We start from the raw sequence: 14253 nt of genomic DNA, 5'->3' as shown, positions 1-14253 counted from the left end.
GTCTGAGGCTAGTGAGAGAAAAACATCTGATGGAATTTTGAATTACCAATAAAAATTAACTACTTCAAGTGATAGGAGAAAACCCTTGATAAAAACAAAGTTTAAGTACCCAAAACTCGCCATCAGCATCCAAGGACCAGTAACCAAAGTCTCTGGAAGGTCCAGGCCAAACTTGTAGAAGCATTTGGTCAGTTTTTGCCTCAGTGAACTTTTTCTTTCCTTTTCTTTCACAATCCATTTTTAAATCTTCAAATACTTATATTATCTCCTGGAGGCATTTACCTGAAGTTAAACTGCTACAGCCTGTATCCTAAGTTTCAGATGGCCTCTTCTTGTGCCTGTGACAATATACTGCATTCACTGGATAATCCCCTTTTGAGAGCCTACCTGGTATCTTCTCATTTTACACTTTTTTATAAAACTCTTCACCTCCATATGGTCTTGAATATGATACGGTGTGTGGACTGGAGACTGAGGCTCCCCTGGTCTGTTCTGTGCAGGTGATGGGGCGGGGGGCACCTGTATATGCAGCTGGTCACATGCAATCCAGGTACAGCATTTCACCCACAAATCCCTCCCAGGTTCTGGCAAGCCATTTCTGTCTCCTGGGGACTCAGAGACCAAGACTGTCTCCACTCCATTTATACAAAAGCGTATGGCCTGCTCATCTGTAGGATGCCTTTAACCTTTGACAGCAGCTGAAAGAATGTGAGGTGCGAGTGAGTTGAGAGGTGGCCTGAATGACCATGATCACACCGTCATCTTCTCAAACCCTGATGACATTTTGGCAGGAAGGAACAAGCAGAAAAAATGGAGATGCCTCTCCTCTGCTCTAGTTATTCCTTCTAAAAAAAAAAAAAAATTCATCTTTATGTCCTTACCTTGCTTAGAAACTATTTCCCAGGTTTCCTGAAAGCTGAAAACCAAGGAACTACAGTTACATGAAGAACATGAAAATCTCATTCGCTGCCAAGCCACACAGAGTGCTAGGATTATATTGCCTTCTTTATGGTTCCAAATTCATGATACTTGGGTCAAACCAGGTAAGATGGTCCTAGAGTCAGGGGAAGGGTTTCCCCTGCTTATACGCTGCGCAGATACTAGGTGTCATTTTATTAAGGGTGGCAGTGTTTCCTTACAGGGAATCAAGTGGAACCAGAGAAGTAGTCTATACCACACTGACTGACAGTAATGAGGCCCCATGAGCATCTCGAGGACTTCATATTTCTGAAAGTCCGTCAGGACCAGCAGCTTCATAATGAGTGCTCATCTACAGCAGCCAGGACCAAAAGGCAAATTATTATACAAAAAGCAATTCTGGTTCCTGAAAAGCTTCCTCTTTTACAAATGATAGAAAATTCTCAAAGACAGAGACACTTAGGAAGGCTGGGTCCCTGGATCATAAGTGTTCCTACGGGCAGCTCCTTGATACTAGGGTCGATTCTGCTACTTCTAAACGGAAGATCATAGGGGTTCTCTACGGTCAACAGTAAATGACGCATTTAAAGAAATCACCCAATGCAGGAGCAGGAGGTAAGGTGTTCATTTCAAACTCAAATCCAGTAAAAACTTGACATTTCTGTAATGGCTAATTCTGCAGCTAACCGGAGGCAGGGGAATGGGGGCTGAATATCCATTTCACTTCGGTCACCTGCAGGAAGGCAGGCATGCAACTGAAACGTGTCCCCAAAGTGGCCATGGAGCCACACTGTAATTCCCCTCACACACAGCCAGTCATGCCTAAGTCAGTCCTTTCCACATGCTGCCTGTCACAGAAAGTCCCTCTTCTACATATGCCACTGTGATTCAACTATGCTATTTTGCTTTTTTCCCCCCCAAGAAGATGCTTATAGATCAGTCTTTTTTGCTGCCTGGATTGCAAATGAGGATCTCTCAATGAGATGTTTATGTGGCAAAAAGGAACAAGTTCTGGTAATGCAAAAAAAAAAAAAAAAAAAAACCTGAGAAAGCGGGTGTGCTTTCAGAGAAGGGAAGCCCCTCCCATGTTCAACCAGGACGTCATCTTAGCCTGAACACAACATCTTTGGCAGCCTGTCTCCCACGGCCTTCAGCGGGCATTGGACACTCACAGCTCACCCAGCAGGGCACAGCCGTCACAGAGGAAACACAATTCCGCTTCAGTGCTTCTGCATGCGTCTTTTTCCCTTTAAAACACATGTTCCCAATGGTGTGATTAAAAAATAACCGCCTCAGAGTAGGTATTTTTATCTCTAGCATGGGGCAGGTATCTCCCTCCCCTTTCATTAGGAATTCCGGGCCTCCATCACAGCCTCCAGATCCCATGGGCTATGCCAAAGAGTCTAGCCTGCCGACTCCCAGGGAGTGAAGAAACACTCAGCTTCTTTATCAGGCACTGCTGTATAAGGTGGCAGCTTTTTTTCTCTGTTACTCAGATTGAACCGTAATAGAAACTGACAGGTTCAATCTTGGTTACTTAAAACACACACACACATACACACACACACACACAAGAACAAGAACCAAGAAATTCATTTTCAGGTGTCCGAGGGAAGAAGAGAGGCTACTACCTGCAATGATGGTGGTGGTGGCATGCTCTTACAAAGCAGAGCTTGACGCCTACTGAACAGAGGACCTGGATTTATTTATATCAGCGTAAACCCTTCCAGACAGAAGTAGTACGGTAACATCCTGACACAAGACAATCTGGAGGGAGATGGGAAACGCTGGGTGGCTAGATGTGAGAGACGGGTCTGTCCATCTCCCTCCCTCATACAAATTGATTTCAGACTGAGGAACCTGAAGACAAAACGCCACTATGAGTTCACACAACCCTCCTCAGCTCCAGACCCAGCAATGGCAGATAGGATGCTTAAAAAAAAAAAAAAAAAAAAAAAAAAGATTAAAAATAACATTTACAGATGCAATGGTAGGCTGTCTGGGATTTGTTTCAAAATAACAGAGAAAGCAAGGAAGGCAGAAGTGGAGAGGTGGCTGGGAGTAGGGATGAAACAAGACTGGCTGAGGGCTAATAATTGTTGAGGCTCCTTGAATGTTGTAACATTGAAGCACCCAGCATCCTACATGATTCTGTCTACTTTTGTATATTTTGGAAGTTTTCCTAAGTGAAAAGCAAAAAACAAAAACACAAACATACACACATACACACACACACACATATATACATATATACCTATATATATACCTATATACATATGCGCATATATACGTATATATACATACGCATGTATATATGCATACACATATAGGTATATATGCGTATATGCTGGGAGACTAGCAACTTTTCATATAGGAATACTGAGTTAGGTATAAGGATGGCCAAGATATACTGGTAAGTGAACAAAAAAATAAAAACGATGCACAAGGGTATATAAAGTATGAGTCCACGGATACACACACACATACATGTTGATAAATTTGTAGAAAATTCCTGGAAAAATAATCCTCACATACTTCTTGAATTTTTAATGAAAATATTTTTATATAATGATTTTTTTTCTAACTCGAGGAGCGCAGCATGGGAAAAGACGTAGTAGGGTTAAAAAACAAGATGAATATCTCCAGGAGAAGAAACGGAACACAAACCTTGTTAGCGCTCAGGGCTAGAGGCATGGGCTGAGTTCAGAAACAGGGGGTGTGGCCAGCAGTTCGCCCTCTGCAGGGCACTGAAATACCCGGGCAGGGGAAAGAGGCCGCCAGGCTCACACTGGGAAGCAGGGACTGGGGTACCTGCCCTGCTTCCCCGCTGCAGCCACAACTGCATCTTCTGTGTGCATACCTCCCCGTCTGAGCTCTCGGATTCCCACAGAGGCATACTAAAACTTCCCTCCTTCATTGTGGACTAGTTGACTTCTTGCAATACTGTTCTGTTTTGCAAATAGCCTGTATTGTTTAGAGTATACGGCAAAAGTATAAAGACGTGCCTGCATAGATACTAAATTCATAGGACTGATTTCCTCAGGGGAGGCAGGGAAGGAGGGGAAGCCAGTTAACCAACATCCCAGCTAGGAGTCCAGGAAATAAAGTATCAGCCCCTTTGTCTTCCAGAAAGGTGGGGATGGCTTACACGGCAGGGAATTCCTCAAACACAGGAAGGCAGTTTAGATGCTGAGAAGCCAAAATATTAGCACTAATTATGCTTAAGTTATCAGCTGCTCCAATTTTACGCATAAGGATACTGAAGCTCAGAAGTTAAGGGACTTCCTTTGGGTCACACAACTAGTAAGTGGCTAAGCTAGAACTGGACCAGTAGGGAGTGCTACTCCATGCCAGGCACTATAAATATACTGACTGATTTAATCTGCCATTCAACTCCACCATATGTAGTATTTATACAGTGCTACAATCCCCATTTCTCAGCTATAGAAACTGAAGCTCAGAGAGGCCAAGAGACTTGCCCAAGGTCACACAGCTGTGAGTAGCACAGGTGGGGCCATTCCACATCCTCCTCTCCTACCTCTGTGCTACCTCTATGCTAAATCTTCACTTCCTCCCCAGCTCCCCTGAGAGCCCTTCACCAGTCCCAGGAATGGGATAAGGCAGCCTGCAGATTACTGGACATTTCCACTCCAGCATCTGGAAGGAGGCGAGGCTGGCACAGATGCTATCAATTAAAACCATGTGACCTAAAAAGGTGAAAGAGTGGACACTATTAAAATACTTAACACAAAAGCAAATTCCTGCCTGGTGGTGCCTTATCAGCAGCTGACAGGATTAGCCTGCTGCTTCCATCTCATGGTGGGTTTGGGCTCAAACAAGCACACAGCTGGCCTGTGGAGCCAACAGAGAATGAACCGGAAGCCAGTGGCCCCCACCAACAAAGCTCCCATTCATCAGCTCCTCAGGTGGCCAGCTCCAAGACAGAAAGACCATAACCAAGGGCTGTGACCCCAGCTACACACACAAACACACACACACACACTCTCTCTCTCTCTCTCTCTCTCTCTCCCTGTCGTACACATTCTCACACACACATTCTGTTTCTGTCTCTCTCTCTCTCTCTCTCACACACACATTCTGTCAGACACATTCTCTCTCTCACACACATATTATCTGTCTCTTTCTCTCTCACACACACACACACACACACACACACACACACACATTCTCTCTCACACACATTCTCTGTGTCTCTCTCTCTCATACACTCATTCCAAGCTCAGCAGGAACCACTGCCAGGCCTCCTAGCTCCAGTGACCTCCCCAAAGGGCCCAAATCACAAGCAGGCCTCTACCTCCTGTGGAGTGGTGACCTCAGGCCTGGTGCCTCACGGAGACTTTGAGAGCTGTCTCCTTCCATCCCTCACTTACTCACCCTGTTTTCCTCACAAGCTCCCACTCCTGTAACACTTTGTTCCTGCTCACTCGAGGATTTTGTAGAAAAGCCAGATCACCCCCTTCTGCTAAAAAGAGAAGGTTCTCACTCTTGGGTAGGGGTAGAGCCGCCAGGTTTAGCAAAACAAACAAGCAAGCAAACAAAAAACAGGGCATCCAGTTAATTTAAATTTCATATAAACAACAAATAGTTGTTTTGTGTACATATGTCCCCATGCAATATGTGGGGCATACGTACACAAGACAATTATTTGTTTATCTGAAATCCAACTTAAGTGAGTGTCGTGTGTTTTAACTTGTATCCCTGCATGGTAGGGGTGGGGTAGAGCAAGGGTATCCCGTAGAAGAAATCGCCTTGAAAAGAAAACACACAAAGGTGTGGTGAGGACTGAGGGAGGAGAGTGAGCAAGTGCCCTTAACTGAGGGCCTCTCTCACTCCAGAAACTTTCATGCATGTTGTTCCATTTGAGTTTTTGGTAATTCTGGAGATATACGTATCCCTACTTACAGATTGAAAACAAAACAGAGGGTCAGAGCATCCAGTAGCTTGCAAAGCATCACGTGGGTAATTCATGAAAAGCAGGGACTATAATCCAGAGCTTCTGAGTATAACCCGAATGCTTTTTCTTCCACGTCAAGCGGCTCTGCCTGCTGATACACACTTGTAATTTTTATGGGCTGTACATAAAGAGCATCCAACGGTTTTCTTTACTCTTCGAATACATTCATCAGGAAGCAAATTCAAAATGGCATCCTGGACTAACACATATTTGCAAAATACAGTTGTCTATTTAGAGAGACCATTCTGTTGACAGAGAAAGCAAAAGCCTCTTCCCTCCTTTTGGCCATGTATCCCAACTAAACACATCACCCATGAGGACCTGTCCGGCAGTCTAGTTCTCTTGACAAAGAGGCAGAGAAAGGGTCAGGGCAGGACTGTTCCACCCAAAATGGCCACGACTCCCCAACTTTCAGGTGAGAAGGGTCATGGAACATCTGACTCAACAGAATCCTGACGGGGACCCTAGAGGAAAAGGTTCCTCTATTGCCATCCTAGCATCCCACAATCCATCATTTTCCAGAACACATGGTGGGGTTAATGTATATTTGGGGCAGCGGGAGAACTGAAAAACAAAACAAAACAAAACAAAACAAAACAAAACAGCTATTTGTCAAATGAATAGTGAGAAATACATTTCCCTCCCCTCTCCTCCAAGCTTCTAACGTTCATGGCACACAATAGAGGGGAAACAACCATAAAAATGACTTAAGATGTGCCCTTTTGAAGTACAGTAACTGTCAGACAAGCGACTATAAAAATAACACAGTTGAGGAGATCCAAATTTATTTCTGCTTAGTGAATTTCCAGATCAAAAACATACTTGGTTAATCAGTCCAGTTTTGCTTTGCTTTTGTGCTGTTTCGTTTCTAAATTTTCCTTTCTTTTCATAGATGCTAGCTGATTTTGCTTATGGCAAAAACCTTGCCCACCTCACACTCCGCCACTTGGGGAGGCCACGCGGTTATGGGAACTCCCACCACCTCCTCGTTCCTGGAGGAGGGCTAGGGAAGTGGCAAGTGCCCACAGGGGTGGGTGACGGCCAAGTCCAGACAAGTGGGGCTGAGGCTGCCTGCCCAGGGGAAGGGCCCAGTTCCATCCGTCCTTGTGTGGACGTGGTTTACTTGCCGCCCTTCCATTCCCCCCTTTCTTCTCCCACTCCCTCCCCACAAGCACAGGCTCCAAAGGTGCAAACAACTAACACTTGCTCTTTGGGGGCAGTGGAGTCTCCAGTTTTCTTGTGGAAGACAGAAAAAAAAAAAAAAAATCCATACTCCACCCCCCACCCCTCACACCCAGCCAGCACCAAGCCATTCCCAGCCCCAGCACGAGACTGCAAATATTCAGAGGCAATTACCCAGAGCCAGTAGGGCGCACATTCGTGCAGGACAGCCGTTTGCAGACTTAATTATTAGAGGCTTTATAAACATTTCAGCTGGGGAGGAATGGAAGGGGAAGGTGGGAGCACCAAAAGGAGTTTTCATTTCTGCTGATTTGAGTGCATGAGCCCTAAGGACAGGGCAGTTTGGGCCTCTTTCAGCAGCCCAGCCACAGAGGTCTGATTTTCCTCAGATAATTAAAGACTCCGAAGGTGAGAAAAATTCAATTTCGTTTTGGATCTAAAATCTCTCAGAGATTTCTTTTGAGAAGTCCAGACAATTAAATTGATTTAAGTTTCACGGTTAATAAAATCCTAGATCTACAAAAAACATAAATTCTGGCCAAAACGATATAAATGTGATCACGTTTCCATGTATATTACATGAGAAGATTCCAGATCAGGCCTTGAAGGTATCACTGCTCTGACTGCATTTAAAAATGAGCCTGATACAAGTATCCAGGAGACCCTGGCCCCTACTGAGCAGTGAGGAGCCCCCCCACCCCCGCAACAGACAGGCAGCCTCAGGACTGAGGAAAGACACTGAGGAAATGGTGAGTGGCAGGAGAGAGGGATCACAATGCCAGAGCCAGGGAAGGGAAGTCTAGGAGCACAACTGCTCCTGTTCTCACATGGGGGAACCCAGGCCCTGTGCACAGGGATGAGCACACAGGACTTTGGACTCTCAGTTCAGTGCTCCTTTCCAGCGCCTCCAGTTGTGAAATTGAGAACCACTGACATAAGATACACCTTGCGCGAAGGTAAGGGAATGAGGCCCGGAGGCTGCTAGGAGCTGGAAGTGGCAAGTGTTTGCCCAAAGCCTCCCGGAGTACTAGGCCCTGCTTTGTGATGGGGCGGGGGGGCGGGGGGCACCGTGGGAGAGGATGACGTCAGGGCGAACAGCCCACAAGGCCCAGGGGTTATCAGCCCTCTCAGAGGCCTCGCAGGAATTTCCTGTTATGTGATCTGCGTGTTGCAAATAACCACAAGCAAGCAGGCTGTCACTCTTCCCCTCTCTTTTAGGGGAAGCATGGGCTCTTGGGTCACCAGTCGCCTGTGCTCTGCAGCTCTCCAAAGGCGGCATGGCTCCAAGAATGTCCACAGGGAGCCAGCGGGAGGGGATGCGCAGAGAACAAAGAGCGGGCCAGCCCAGGGGACGGTGAAATCCCAGCTCCAGGCAGCTCGGTTCTGGGGGTGCTCTGGCTCTGCCCAGAGGAGGATCAGTCAGTGACCTGGAACTCTCTGGATCCAGAACCATGGGTCTAGTTTTTAACGAAAACTTGTATGTGCTTTTGCCTCTACTCTCCTTTGTTTCAACTGTAAGATGTATAGTACACACACAGGACGACGCGCAACCCCGTGCACGGCCCCCGTGGCAGAGGACTGACACCACACTGAGGCACTCCAGAGGCAACCTCCACCTACGTCCTGCTCCCCTCCCCACCCCCACCCCACCCTCTCCAGAGGGAACACCGTGCTGGCTTTGGGGATCAGCATTTCCTTGGTTTTCCTTATAATTTTGGCCACATGGTACGCATCCCTGAAGATTACAGTTTAGTTTTGCCTAGTAGTGTGCGTAGGTACCACGTGCTCATTTTTGGTTTTGTGTAGAACTCACTCGGATGAAGGTATTTTATTTATCCATTCTGCTATCTACGGCATTTAAGTCATTCTCAGTTTTTGGCTACCACACGCAATGCTGCAATGGATATTCTTGAACATGTCTCCCGGTTCGCAGACGCTGGGGTTTCTCTACGACGCGTGCTTGACAATGAAGCCGTGCACGACGCAGAATGCGTTCTTCACCGTGAGCGGGGAACGCCAACCTGTGTTCCAGAGCTGTGCTGCCTCTGCCTCCTTACAAGACACTGAGAAACCCACTCTGCTTCAACAGAGGAGCGGTCACTGGTGACCGAGAGGCCAAGAAAACCTAGTTCATCATCAGACCGGCAAGTTAAAGCCATATCCTGATACCTCCCTCTGTAAGGCAAAGCCCAAGATTTTAAAATTCTGAGCTTAACCACAACCAACAACCAAAACAGCTCCCCTTTCTACAAGAAAAATGTCACACACTCCCCAATAAGAACGAGGCAGCATCTACGGCTTTGGAGCAGACCCACCTGCCCGCACTGTTGACGACAGGCAGTAAGTACAAATGTGTCTCTAAGAGATTAAGTGTAGAAAGACTGTCTACCGATAAATCCCAGTCTGAAGTAGGTAGCAGGAGAGGGGAAGGGGACAAGGGGTGGAGAGGGTCCTGGAGGCCACGTCCCCTACAGCTGCCACATACCTGTATACTGGCTGCATCTCTCTTGCTATGCCAATGACGGCGCCTGGCAGGAAATTGTCAAACTCCTCAAACAATTCCCGGATGTTGGTCTTGTACTTCAGGTCTAGGTCCAGCTGAATTATCCGCAGGATCTCTGGAGGAAAGAAAAAGAAAACAATAAGACACAGACACACATCCTGGGAGGCTCAGCCACTGACAGAAAATGAGTGGAAATTGCAGAAACAGGTAGTGGATCATTCTTACAGTCACTGAATGATGCAAAATTATGGCTGGAAACAGAGGCGCTTCATCCACCAGCAACCCACTCCGCATGAGAAGCCTTCGTAAACAACCACTCCACCTTTCCTTCCAATCGCAGACAGGCATTTTGTTTATAACTCGGTGACCATGTGCCCTACTTCAGGCCCACTGTCCTGGTGTCATTGTCAACAGCACACCACTTCATTCTCAAAAGGATCTAGTGCTGAGCATACAGGTGTTTCTCTTTGGGGCACAGCTGGTAAACGACCCACAGGAGAGAGAGCTGAAAACCCGCCCTTATTAGCACGTTCTGCAAACGTAGTGTGTCAGGCTGGGATGCTGACCCAAAGGGGAACAGCTGAAAGACTTCAGATACTGTTTTTATTTCACTGGCTGAAAGACAAAGTGAACTATAATTAGACAAACTGAGTCTCACAATTACCTGGCACATAAGCTCTGTTTGTTTCTGTTGCCTCCAGATGACTCAGGGTGAGCGGGGAGGAGGGAGGCACTGGCTAAGTTCTCTCCTCCTTCCCCTACCAAGCCTGACTCAGCGCCTGTGCCAGCAGGGGACTGGACCTAGCTGATGGGGCCTCTGCCCCCCACCCCAGGAGTGATAGCAGGTGACTAAAACCAAGAGGGGAGGAACCAGTGCGGACATGAAATGGGAGGGGCTGCAGGGACTCCAGAGAGGGGGCGCTCAGGGTCAGATGATGGAGGAGAGAAAGTGCTCTGCACTGAGGAGGAGGCCTGAGGTGGGAATCGGACACCAAGTGCAAGTTCCAGCTTTGCTGCTGATTAACTCTGTGACCCTGGGAAAATGACTTGTTTAAATCCTAGCTGTCTCATTTGTTAATGTGGGGGTGATACAACGGGCCTCGGGAGGCTGTGGTGCTGGGAAGAGGAGAGGACAGATGGGAAACATCTTGTATTCAGGCTGCAGAGGACTGAAGGAATCCAGGGTCTGGAGAGTAGGGAACTCACTGATGCCTGATGCAGTCAAGGGAGACTTCATGGAAGAGGGAGACTTGGGCTGGGCTGTGAACTATGGGCATGCCTGGGCAGCTGAGGCACACTAACACCCATCCGGAACATGAGGCTCCCCCCAGGACATGACGGCTGTCTGAGCACAGGCTTCCCGAGGAAGCCCTCTGAAGACAGGGACCCTATCTTTGGCATCTCAGCCTCCACCCCTTCATAGGGCAGGCCTTGGTGGTCAGTAAACACTCGGGAATGTTTGTGGAATTCAATAGCCATTCTCGAAATTAGTTTATGAAGAAATCACAGCTTATGATTCCAGAAAAACTGATTCATTTGTTCTTGTTCTCTTTTCCTTTGTGGCACAGGAAAAAAAAAAAAAAGACAAAACAAAACAAACAACACATCAGTTGACGTTTGACGTGAGCGTTCTGAAAAAAATAAGTTACACTAGGTGAGACCCCAGCTGCCCAGGCCGGAGGAAAGTAAGGGGGCACCAAAGCCACGCCTCTCTGGCCCTGTGGGAAGGGGATGCAGGAAAATGAGCTCGCCTAGCCATGGAACACCGCTGCCTGCCTGGCTTCACACTGCCCATCCCCACACGCCAATGAGTAAAACTGCTGCTCTCCCTCCTGCACTAAAGACAGCAATAACAACAACAACAGAGAAACCAGGAAAGGTGACGACTCAGGGCCTGCGGTCGGGAGGCCCTTGTGTTGACATCGCTGTCTCCCAGAAAGCTGCCTTAAACTAGGAGTGGAGAAGAGAGACAGACCACGGGGCAGAGCCTCAGGGCACCCGTTGCTTTCAGAGGTGGCCCTGGGGAACAAAGACACAGTACGTGATGGGGACCTTAGGGAAGGACACTGTGTCCCAGGAGAGAACATCTAGGAATGAGAATCGTAGCCATCAAGAAGTCATGGTGAGGGGGTGCACACACACCCCCTCCAGCCACTTTTCTTCCTCCCTCCCTCCCTCCCTCCCTTCCTTTCTACTTCCTGTGCCCCAAGCTCCTACATCCAGGGTCTCAGGTGATTCTTACACACAGTAGAGCAAAGCACTTAATGAGACAGGGACAGGAGGGCACCATCATCCTGAGGAGAGAAACCACATCACGACAGGTTCTGCCGAGGAAGGTGGTGGAAGGGAACAAGGGAGTTTGGCCGAAAGATGGGGAGGCCTCAAGGATGTATGGTGGAACTTCTGTGTGGTACTGACAGGGCTATGCAAGAAGGGGAAACGTCATCCTCATGGCTCCAGGGTGTACCTCCAATGACACCAGTGACAGTCACATGGAAGCACCCACCCTTTCTGTGAGTGGTTTTTAAGTACCCAATATTGCACAGGCACTTAGCTTACTTCTCATAACCACCCAACGTGTTGAGTTATTCCTATGTTCAGATGAAGAAACAGCCTTAGGAAAGTTAAAAACAACAGCCCAAGGTCCCACAATAAACGAGTGCTGGAGCTGGGGTCTGACCTTTGGTCAGCTTCACATGAAAGCCCAGCCCGCTCTTTCCAGTTGACCCTGATTCCCCTCCGATCAGAGAGAAGCTCCAGGGAGGCAGATCTGGCACCCCCTGCCACCATAGAGGGGCACAGCAAAGAGCCAAAGACCTTGACAGACAAAAAGCAGAGCAACAAGCTGGCCAAATGTAGAACGTAAGGGAAGTCCTCTACATGCAAATAGTTCCGATATAATTAAAGGAACTCCCAGTGGTGGAGAGGCCATTCAGTCAGCTGGTCTTCCTTGAGAGTCTACCACGTGCTATGTGTACCCCTTGGTCTTTCAAGGCCATCTAAATCCAACCTATTCTGCGAAGTGCAGCCCGAATGCCTCCTTCCCTCCCCTGCCTGGACAGGCCCCGGTCAAAGTCATGGGCACTGCCACCTGGGTACCTGCCTCCCCATCTTTGCCAGAGTGAGTGTTCCTTGAAGGTGAGAATGTGCTGGGAGAGCGGAGTTCAGGGGCATCAGATGTCTCCTGAAGAGACCCAGCTCCTTCATTTTGGCAGAGCCCTGGCCTTGTCTTAAGAAGCCCATAGATAAATCTAAGCACTTTCCCTGCCCTTTAGGGACTGGCTGGGAGTAAAGCTGGAAAATGCCATGTGCGGCCCTGAGACACAGGAATTTGAGATATTTTTATGGTTTTATAACTCCTCACTTGTAAGGTACCTTATTTTACTATAAGTTGCTAATACTTCTTCCAAGAGGGACTTCACCAAATAAGTTAACTGGTTAGGAAGGGAAGAGGCAGCAGGTGTGCACAAACGGACTTCTTCACACTGATGTGAAAGGACTGACCCAGTTACTACTCTTTGGGCTGAGGCAGGAGGACACTCCCTTCTGTTCTGAGAGCCGACAGCCCTCAGAGCAACCTGCAATGTCATGCGGGCATCTATCCAGACGGTTATTCTTTTATGTGATTTTGAAATAAGATGCCAAGTTGCAAATGTCACTGCTGGAAAGAGGAAGATGCTTACTAGGAAGGCTGGAATGGACTGGGGTGAGATTCTCTTAAAGGGCCCTGCTCCTCTGGCCTCTGGTCCTTGGTGTAGTCCTCTCTCTGCGGGAACTGCATGGCTGGGGCAGGGGAGGTGGTATCTATAATGTTGAAAGGCTCTTCTAAGGATGAAATAAGATGGATACATGGCAGTGGCAGCAATGGTGACGGCCCAGAGGGGATGCTGGCTGGAGGACGGCTGTAATGACAGCAGTTATGACCACTGAGATTTAAGTAATAAATGGGTGAGATAACTGACTCCAAAACAAAAAGGAGATGAAATCTATAAAGCATGGGAAAAAGCATCTCAGAAAAGGGACTAGACATCTACAAAACTCAAAACAATGGCCAGCGTCCAGGCTGGGTGAATGTCTGCCATGTCAGAATCCCGTGAGAAAATGGTAAAAAAAAAAAAAAAAAGGCAGAATAATCTAGGATAACAGATCTGAAAGAAGAGCAAATCTACCCATTATACAGATGGAGAAACTGAGGACCAAGGATGACACGGGACTTGTCAGGGGTCACACAGTTGAGCTAAGTGGCAAAGCTGGTCCCAGAACTCAGGTCTTCTGATTGCCTAGCTAATGCTCTCATGTCAATTAGTGCCCCCCACCCTCTACCCACTCCCAATTTGGGCCATAAACTCAAGAGCAGAAAACACTGTGGCCAAAATAATATGGCCCAAAGGGCTGTGCGCAAGACTTGCCAGGCACCCAATACAAGCAGCTCATGGAGGATGTGCATATCATACCATGAAAACGTAAACCTGAAGATAAATAGTCGCAGCTAAAGAAAGAAGAGACCTCCATGATCCACATACTTTATAGCCAGCTTTTGGAAAACTGCTCTCCATATTCTCACATTAACATCAGGCAGGGATGTCAGAAAACAACCAAAGCCAACAAATCTTTAAATTTCTCTAAGAACACACCTTGAGTCGCACATTCAAAGGGAGGCAGAAGCCTGACTTAA

At 47.6% G+C, this 14253-nt stretch overlaps 1 protein-coding gene across 1 annotated transcript in view; it reads right to left on the bottom strand.

Annotated features, from left to right (window-relative positions):
• XXYLT1 (xyloside xylosyltransferase 1) overlaps window positions 1–14253 on the bottom strand; it is a 167885-nt gene that overhangs the window by 62129 nt on the left and 91503 nt on the right. Inside the window, exon 3 of the mRNA XM_042999008.1 lies at window positions 9561–9693. Within this exon, the coding sequence (XP_042854942.1) occupies window positions 9561–9693 (133 nt within the window). The remainder of the gene's footprint in view (window positions 1–9560; window positions 9694–14253) is intronic.

The sequence above is a fragment of the Panthera tigris genome, chromosome C2 (assembly GCF_018350195.1).
Source record: "Panthera tigris isolate Pti1 chromosome C2, P.tigris_Pti1_mat1.1, whole genome shotgun sequence".
NCBI classification, from domain to species: Eukaryota; Metazoa; Chordata; class Mammalia; order Carnivora; family Felidae; genus Panthera; species Panthera tigris.
The sequence above is the reverse complement of the archived record's forward strand: the minus strand, read 5'-3'. Positions and strand labels throughout refer to the sequence as shown.